Source organism: Dermacentor andersoni, chromosome 10 (assembly GCF_023375885.2).
Source record: "Dermacentor andersoni chromosome 10, qqDerAnde1_hic_scaffold, whole genome shotgun sequence".
Taxonomy (NCBI): Eukaryota; Metazoa; Arthropoda; class Arachnida; order Ixodida; family Ixodidae; genus Dermacentor; species Dermacentor andersoni.
Window position 1 is genome coordinate 96,605,433 of NC_092823.1, and position 9,813 is coordinate 96,615,245.

General features: G+C 42.5%; 1 protein-coding gene across 1 annotated transcript; it reads right to left on the reverse strand.

The window, feature by feature from the left end:
• Positions 1-1,344: 1,344 nt before the first annotated feature.
• LOC126544418 (male-specific histamine-binding salivary protein-like) lies at positions 1,345-9,488 on the reverse strand. Its single transcript, XM_055062564.2, has 5 exons — positions 9,336-9,488; positions 7,379-7,557; positions 3,679-3,761; positions 2,440-2,520; positions 1,345-1,577 (listed from the first exon to the last, which is right to left on the reverse strand). The coding sequence occupies exons 1-5, from the start codon at positions 9,465-9,467 to the stop codon at positions 1,435-1,437; spliced, it is 618 nt and encodes a 205-aa protein (XP_054918539.1). The 5' UTR covers positions 9,468-9,488; the 3' UTR covers positions 1,345-1,434.
• Positions 9,489-9,813: the final 325 nt, after the last annotated feature.

Sequence of the window (9,813 nt, forward strand, 5' to 3'; positions counted from 1 at the left end):
TCCACGTAAAACCGCAAAATCTCATAATATTGCAAGACATCCCATTTCTACAACAGCGGGCGCCAAACCTCTTTGTGCTGGATTGGCTGCAATGATAAAAGCGTGTCGCGACGCGTACTGAGAGCGAAAACAGAATGTATTACCGGATCCACGCAAGATAGCGGCTCGAGCTGCGGCGGCCGGGTAGTGTTCGCGTCATTGGAAAGCGGGACTTGCAGACCTCGCTGTATTTCGTTCCAGATGAGGCTCAACATGGCCGTAAAGCCACCACAGCTCGTCGCGCACCACTGAGCGCATGTGGCCTCTAAGGGAGTCGATATTGCTTCCACCAGCTCCAATAGGGTCCATCATTGTAGCGATACTGAATGGCCAGTCGTGCAAAACCAACCGCTCCTGAAGGTTTTTTTTCCTACATCTAGTTTCGCCATACTCAGCCACATCGTCTGGGGGGACTTCGGACGAAGCCTGGAAATCGATGTTTTTTAATCCCTCGCCTGACCTGGCGGAGATTCTCAACTCTTGCCATGTTGGGTTGAGCTCGAAGAAATAGGGGCGCCATGCTCTCAAGGTACGTTGTAAGACTTTGTTTTGCCATTTGGATCCGCGAATAAATGGTCCACTCACTTGGTTAGGGGCTAGCAGCTTTGATGCAGCTTTCCCTCAGGTGGCCCCACAACTCGCTCAACGATACAAACAGCTCTTCCCAGTTCTCCTACCAGGTACATACACCATCCTTTAGGATTAATTACACATTCTTCAGCTTGTTTGTGTCGTTCCATTTATTGAGCGTGGCAACGCGTTCCAACTGAGCCACCCTGTTCTTTATGTCCTCGAACGAGAAGCCATGGAGCAGTTTCGAAATTCGTGGATTCTGCAACGTGTAATGTGTTGATGCGGCACCTAACATAACACTTTGTGTAGTAGCCGACGCAGCCTCGGAAGCTCTAAGCCAGGAGGGCAATCCTCGACTATTTCTACTGGCCCGTGGAACAGTTGTCATTGGTATTGGGCTTCTGTTTCTGCTATCAAGAGGTCTTTGGACCTTCAGGTGGAACTAGCCAATACCTCAACCATTTTATTACGTACTGCAAAAGGTACCACAAGAAGCGCCCCAACAACCGAAAGCGATCACAAGATTTAGGTGGTTGAAAACCACCCAATGATTTCGTACGCTGACTTCAAAAAGTAGTCAAAAATATTTGTGGCATCAGAATGGTGGCATGCATTCCGTTATTTGTGAAAGCGTCGTCTCATTATTCAGAGAAGTCTTCAAGACTCCCTTAAGGTTATTACATCCACATACTGCACCGGCTTGATCCCCTTTGCGAAATAATGCAATGTAAATGCAACTGCAATCTAATACGCTTTTATTAAACCTAAGTTCATATAGCGTGCTACAGAAAGTGAGCTTTTTAAAAGTGTCGGTGAGACAAATCACGAGCTTCCCTGAGGAGCGCATTCTGTTGCATTGTATTTATCGTAAATTGTCTTTCCGTTCGCACAGAACACATTGAACACGAACAAGCAGCAGTCCGGGATCTGGCTCGCGTGACTTTTTTCGACCCAGAGCTCACACCCTGAAAAGAGAAAGAGTCCACAAATTATCGCCATAAGCATTTCTACAGCAATTGATATAGTAGCCATGAAGTTAAGCTCTAATAAAACTTTTTCCCCGAGTGTTATACAAATGAAATTCTACGTCATGTACTAAACAAATAAGCGTATTGATCTGTTTATGGAACCATATTTATATATCTATCTTTATATATATGTACACGCGCACACACACTCACATATATATATATATATATATATATATATATATATATATATATATATATACAATACAAGGAGAAGTTCTGTAGGCCCGGTGCATAGGTAGTTGAAGAAACGAAGGAGCACGTTCCGGCCGTGGCACGGCCTTCGTCAGAATAAACACAGATACAAGTGCGCACCCGCTTTTATGGGCATGCGCACGTGGGCATAATCAGCAGTGCATGCACGTGTACACTTGCAAATAATAACAGAAAAAGTGCAGCAGTATGTATATTTTAAGCACGATGATTAATGATAAAATCCAATAATGCAATTTTCGTAAGTGTGCTCCTTCGTTTCTACAACTATATATATATATATATATATATATATATATATATATATATCAAGAGACAGAAAACGTAATATGTCCTATTGTTTGCTCATTTGCTTTTTCTTTCTCTTTCCTCAATTTTCTCTTGTACCTTTCCCAATTACCCAGCTATTTCGCGCGGAGATCGATATTCCCAAAGCAGGAGCACTCTTCTAGTCTATAGATAATAACCAGTGCTTATCTTAGCTCGGGTGCTTTTAAAATCAGCGAGAAAACACTCACTTATACCGTGCATATTCAAAAAACAATCGCCCGTTTTCAGAAAAACTAAAAATATTATAACTGCATACCATCGTTTTGGTAAGGCACGTAGAACACGTCGCACGTTTTTCCATCAGAAAAGATGAGTGTGTCTGTTAAGTTTTCTGGTTCTGAAAAGCACGAAACCAATATATAAGTGTAAGTAAAGCTATATATAATTCAAAAGCTTGTCAAATAAAAGCAAAATGCTTTAACTCGATTCATTCTAACAGAACAATACTATTTAAGGTTTCTATGCAAAAAGAAAACGGCCGTGGCTTAGCTTGGTTAAGCCTGGTGATTGCGAAGCAATAGTGTGTTATTCTCGGATCAGCTGGTAGTATGGCTGGTGGTAGTCTTGGGTTATGCTAGTGTTACGGCTTACAGTGAATCATCTAAGCACCAGCACGTCCAGCTGCATCTCGGACTTGAGCACGCCGTTGGCGAACGCCCGTATCGAGCTGAAGGACGAGAGGTCCAAGTAGCGCATGACGACGTTCTCGATGCTCGACACCCGCCGAACGTCGGCGGCTGCGAGGAGGCCGCTGCTGATGCCGCGACACGCGAGGATGACTCGGGCGCCGCGCCGCGCCCCTAGTGAGAGGAGCGGGAGTTAGGCCGCCGTTGGTGGCTACCGCCTCGCCTCGCGACGGCGTGAGATGGGGCCCCGTTTTTACACAGCTGGTGTGACGTCACACTGACCGTAGCGCCCCTGGTGAGAGGAGCGGGAGTTAGGCCGCCGTTGGTGGCTACCACCTCGCCTCGCGACGGCGTGAGATCGGGCCCCGTTTTTACACAGCTGGTGTGACGTCACTCTAGGTCACGTGGTGTGACGTCACGCAGCGAGGTCACGCTAAAGGTCAATGGTGCCTACCACCGCCTCGCCACGGAACGGGCTGGAGTGCGACCTAAAGTAGTATTGCTTCGCAATAAAACGTTAAAAGCACATAGAGTGTCATATAGGAGTAATAGTGTGTCCTTTCTTGTGACAGTCTCATTTCCCTTCCTGAAACATCCTATACCGAAACAGTCATAGATATGGACAAACATCTGGTACTGGGAATATCAATTTGAAACGTTTTGAGAAAAAAACCATATTCTTATTGTGCGAATTACACAAGGTCTCATTGTTCCCTTCATTAAAAAAGACTGAAGAGCTAGCACACCACATTCATTTTTCATGCGTTATAGTGAAGAGATAGATGCGCTGCTGTCCTATGGAATAGTTGCATGTACTGAGTTAAGAGACAGTTCCGCTGCTGTCCCATGGAATAGTTGCATGTACTTACTTTCAACTTTGTAATGAATTGCGTTCCTTGTCTGGTTGTAGCCATGGGTGTATGTGGCCTCCACTGTTTCGTTAACAGTGTAACTGCGAATAGGAAATATAAGGCAGATGTTTCTATGGCGGAAGAAGTGCGCTAAATAGGGCATGACGCAAAAACACAACACTAATAGCAATTATATGGACAGCCCAAGCCAAATTTTTTACCCTCGTCGTTGGCGTGCGCGTGAGGTTACGCATATATCTGGGTATATGTATGTTATATGTCACTCCCTGCTATATAACATGCCCTGTATGCGGGTTATATATCCCCATACCATTCTATCGCTTAAGATGCTCATACCAGGTCTTACATTCTTGTCGACACTATTTCTTTAAATTTTGAAAACGGCAGCCCACAAACAGATGTTATCAAAGAAAGCAACGACAACGCATGCCGTTGGCCGAAAATATACTCAGAGTATATTTTTTAAAGTGTGCAACAATAACTGAGCTCAAGGAAAGAAGTTATGTATATTCATTGGCGCGGCTTTGTAATACCTCTAGGACTGGCCCGCGACTGAGGTTTGAATCACGCTGTATAAAACAATGTAAAAGATTGTAAGCTTACTGCAGGCGTTGGTCATGTTAACAGGTTCACAGATTTTACATTTTACATGATCGCATTTCTACCACTGGTGGGTAGGACAAATAACCGCCGATCTCCTAATGTAGGGGTCTAAAAGAAGATAAGTAGTCGAAGGGGCTAAACTTACTCAAAACGGATTCCTATTCAGTTGCATATTCACCACGTTGAAATCCGCTAAAATCGGTTCCACGAAATTTATTTCTACGCCAGGTTTGGATCAACACACCCTAGCACGTATACACCCTATCAGTGTATACGTATTCTCATGTGTATTCGTACCACTTCTGCATTTGTGAAGTACGCCGGCTCTGTTATCCAAGGAATTTCTCGACGGCACAAGAAACATCGACTCGACTCCTGTATGGCGTGAAGTATATCATTTAATTGCGATATTCATTAGAGAAACCAAATACATAGTTTGGGTATTTAGAACGTTGAAATCAAATAAATGCCGTTTCAGTTTGTCGTACCTTTTCTTGCTCAAAGTTCGCGCGTTCATCACAATGCTCCCAATAAACTCATGAGTTGGATGTGCTGTCACTCGCGAGCTTTGCCGTGTGCGCAGGTCTACATGCTGAAGTCGGTGGAGGGGTGTTGTCGCGCGTCTCCAGAAATAAATCATTTATTGCCATGTTATCCAAGCTGTCAAAGTCTACTCTTTCTCAAAGGGCAATACGCATGCCTACTGTGTTTTGTGTTCTTAGATTTGATTTATTGGTCGCACCATCGCCAATAACAAAGCCTTCATTGCAAATAAAATAGTTCAAATAATTTTGTCTCTAAGTATATCTTTATCATTTTTTCCACTATGACGGTCTTTATGTTTATGTTTTGTACAAATACAGTGTAATATCCAGGAAATGCGCATATTGCTTTCTTACAACACTATTACTCTTACATGAGTGGCATTTGGCAAAGGGAAAGCAAACAGTTTTTCCTAGTTAGCATTGATATTTTTTTTCAAAAATATTCAAATTGAGCATTAAATTCTCAGTTGAGTAATATCCGTATGTATTGCTGATCATGCGCACTGTACGACTACGTGGAGCTGTGCATTGCTAAACTCTGTTTTTTGACGAAGCAAGACAAAAAGATTTCATCCTTTTTCTCTCCATGTCCTCGAACCGCAAAGCTTCTGCAGGAAACTGGCCGAGATTAGGATGGCAGTAATTACGGCCACCTGCTGGAAACTATGCCCCCCATAACACGTCTCGCATGCATTGCGTCGAAGAGAGGGCTCTAAGAACAGACGTCGACTCTGCGAGAGCGGAAGCAGCGTTTTTCGTTCGATTTCCAAGAAATTGCTTTTTGCGTTGAGTTTCGATCATTGTGCCAAACTGCTTTATCTTGCACCATAAATAACGGGGGACATTCAATATTTTCATGTTTAATATGAGATCGCAGCGCATGACGCATGACATCTTGAAAAATACGTCTGTTTCAGTTTCAAAAGCCACAATGAAGCTGAGGTCACTCCAGGAAATACGCAACAACGCCTTAGAAAGTGCAGGGAAGTAAAAAACATGTGGTTTTGAAATGCAGAATAATATTTGCAAAGGGAAAGAATTGTGAAGAAGTTACTGCCAGGTTGAGGCGGAATCTATTTGCTCAGCGGGGCAATCGCGGTACTTCACCAGTTAAGCTACTGCGGCGTCATCTTACTGTGGACTTTCTGGTGTATTGCTATATGCATAACATCATCTCTGACATTTGAAAAAGCGCCATTCACGGAGAAGGCGTAGGATGTGAAACAAAAGTTTAGCTAAAGTTAGGACGTAGAACGATTGCATTTGAGCAGACATTCTCTTTGTAACTTTAGGGTTTAAAGACTATATCCAAGGCCCTTGATACTAAACGAGTAGGAATAATAAGAGGATCTGAAGTGCAAATTTTTTTTCCCTAGTGAAGACTGTTCCCAGACTTAAAATGCACGAATCAGTAACATGTTGGAGAGAACGATGGAGCCACGGTTGCCTAAATGGTTAATGGTTTCTCTTGGTTTTACCTTATTGATCTGAGACATATTTACGCGGGAATATTTCTTCGAGTGTATCCGTGTTTTTATTGCCGGTTTTGATCCGGAGCTGTGAGTAAGAAAAACACAAGCAACTCAAATCCTCGCAGAACGCAGCATATAATTTGCTGCTACATGAATATTTCAGAGAGAATACAATAAAACAGTCTCTCTTCAAAGTATCAATCGATACCAGCTTCAATACCGACAAGCCCGCACCCAAACCTTGCTTCAGTCTCTTCAAAAGGAGAAAGCTTATCTTTCATAACGGCCCTGCTCTGGTACCATACCATCTATATATGAATTACTAGAGTATTTCTTTCACATTTAAAACATAATGTATACACAGCTTAAGGGGTGGCGGAGGTTCTTCTATCGTCATTGAAAGTGGCACCTCTTAAGAGCCTTGGTTATCATCAGAACTCTACAACATCTGTAAAGCTTTCGCAACGCTATAATTTAGCCATAGCTACGAAGCGGGAAGTTCAATAATATTTGACGGATATTGAGTTGTAGGTATCGTTGACAAGCTCTGCAACGGGGCCTTATTTTCCTTTTTATCTTAACGTCTATGAGCACCGTATTAGTAAAAGAAAAATAAATCTTTGAGATAAGCTTCCGTTGCTGCAGTGCCAGGTAAGTAATATGCTGGATATTCCCAAAAGTAGTCTATTAAAAGCGAACGCCTCTGCTGTTTTGATAACTCGAGGAGCATAGGGAATGAAGTGTTTTAATATAGGAAATGCTGACCTTGAAGACATAGTTTAGGACATGCCTCCATTTTAAACAATTTGTACAGAGACACCTTGCTAAGTGGCCTTATTTTGAGCAATAAGCATTGCAGAGAAAATAATAATTGTAAACATCTTTAGCCAGGTATATATATATATATATATATATATATATATATATATATATATATATATATATATATATATATATATATAAATATATATATATATAAGATGGAAGATGACGCCAAACAATGTTTTAATTACACTATAAAACCAAATATGTAACTCAGTGTTTTCGGCAAATCGCGTGAAAGGAACAGATACTCACTATCCACTCCCGCTAGACGCATTTTTGAACGTGAAAACAGACAGGACTGTGTGAGCTTGTTCATTCTTGTTTGTTTCTTTCACACTCAGGCACTTGAATTGCTGACCCCAGGATCCTGTGTCATTTTCGTATGTTGCCTTGGCGAGTACATACGTCACGTTCTCTGCTTGTCCAATGCTCTGAAAAACGTAATAACAGCACAAGAGTGCCGTTGAAATAATAGGGTTGTATCTTGCTTAAGATTTCTCACAAATATATATTGCCGACTGCCGAATCATTTTGCGTTTCTTACAAAATAATTCCTGCTCTAGTATCTCATTGATTTTGAATAAATATTAGGGACAGATACTTTATTGGTGCTCTACCGCATTGATTTCACATTCTGCATTTAGAGTACCGATTACTCAGCGGCGAAGGAAACGCTCCGCAAGAAGATATGCCCTTCTCGGCATTCTCGCATAGACAGCTGAAACATGGCCAATTTCCAAACTTAAGAAATTTTCCTTGATACTCAAATCCACACTATGTGAAATGTCTCGGCATAAGAGTTTTGATACCATTTAATTTATCAGCAGGCTCTAGCTAAGCGAAAGATTTCACCGTGAAAACGTGTTGAACTACTCTCAACTAAAATGCGCGTTATTTTTGCTGAAAGGTGTTAGCAATGGAGTTACAACATTAGGGGCGCTTTAACGTAAATCTATTCCAAGCTTTTCTATTCCAATTCTGCAGTCAGCCCTGCACGATTGGTTAAAAACTCTTTTGGAGCACCCCAACTTCACCTGTCTGCCACGCGAAGTCACGAAAACAGCGATAGCTCGCCGTCTGATATGACGTGTGCACACTGATTATGCATGACTGGACCGAAGAAAAGAAAAATATTTCTTTCTGATTCGACGCCTTTCCACGATTAGTCAACGAGTATTGGTCAAATACTTTAGGCTACACCCACATCACCTACCTATCACGCGACGTTACAAAACCGCGAAATATCACCGCGTCAAAGTGACGCGCACGCGTTAAAGGTGCATTAATAGGCCAAAAAAAAACTGAATATTCTTCTGAGTAGCCTCAGGTGACCCCGTTCCGAAAGGAGAACAAAATATCTGCCGCCGATCGCTGAGGCACTCGCTACTCGCTTCTGCAGGAGATCTTGAGTTTATTTGCGTACAATAAACCTTTTTGCGTGGCCGTGTAACGTTTTCTAGAACTTTCGATACGTTCATGACCTCGCTCTGCCAACTCTTCATTGCCAATAATCCGTTTTAGCGGCATTCTTAGCCTTCCGTTGCATGCCGCCGCTATTTTCGACCAGCCACCTCGAGATAAGTAAGAGAAAGTGGACCAATCGCAGACGCCGGCACCACCCTCTTCATCCAGCTGTCGATTTTCAGTGCATCGCCTCAGCCCCATTGAATCCCCCTCAACTTAAGCGTGCTCCTCGCCTCTTTTCAGCCAATTAGTTAAGACAGCTCGCTCAGTGTAGGCAATGTTAGTCGTTTTAAAGCAAGCAAAGGTGACCGCCTATAAACGAGGACAGCATTTGATTGGTCTGCTCACACAACCCTGCGGGTGTCCGCCCGATGCTTGCGTCGGCGGTTACGCAAATTTGATGTCAGGATGTTGGAAGAAAACCATATTGGAATAGTTGTACGTTACAAGACCCCAATATTTAAACTGATAGCACTGTGACAGCGTTTACAGAACGTTTTCAACAAACACATTGAAAGCATCATTTATCATTTTGCTAGTGACATAGCAAACGTGCACTGACAACCCAGAAGGACGCTGAAAAAAAGTGTTCAAATATTGTAATAGGAAGAACTAGGGTATTTTATCTGGAATGCATTTTTCATATCCGCATGCTGATACCAAAAATGTAGTCCCCTTTAGCATAACAAATCCACAATTAGGCAATATTTTTTTATGTTTTGGCGAATAAAGTGAAACCACTTACTTTCCAGGCATCTTGATAGCTTCCAAGCAATGTTTCATTCGCCCAAAGAGGCTTCTTTTTCTCCGCTAAGGCGCCACTCTCATTTGTAGCGACGGCTGCGCAAAAGAGAGAAAACAACAGTGCTACCTGCATCGTCAAGTCGCTGCGAAGGCAGATCTAGCGAACCAGGCAATCCTGCCTGCAATTTATATGTGGAGGTGCTTGAGTGACACAAAACTTCACCAGCCATTAACGACGTCACCACATGCGTCAACGAAGATCTCCTGATAATTCATAAGTTCATACCAGCTGTAACCGTAGAATAAAAGTTCAGAGACCGAGGAAGTTTCAAGCGTAGGAGCTGCTATTTAGAAAGAGTTCTCAATTACGCACATGCAGCTCTCCATTTGTTCGACGAATATTGCTGGAAAAACAAGTGACGTAGGGCACAGCGTATTAGTCACTGCATTTTTACCTTGGCACATTTTATCAAGTTTAA

Coding starts and splice junctions, on each gene's coding strand:
- LOC126544418 (XM_055062564.2), bottom strand. CDS start 9,467: ATGCAGGTAGCACTGTTGTTTTCTCTCTTTTGCGCAGCCGTCGCTACA. Junction 7,558..9,335: donor GCTATCAAGATGCCTGGAAA/GTAAGTGGTTTC, acceptor TACGTTTTTCAG/AGCATTGGACAAGCAGAGAA. Junction 1,578..2,439: donor CGTGCCTTACCAAAACGATG/GTATGCAGTTAT, acceptor TTCTCTTTTCAG/GGTGTGAGCTCTGGGTCGAA.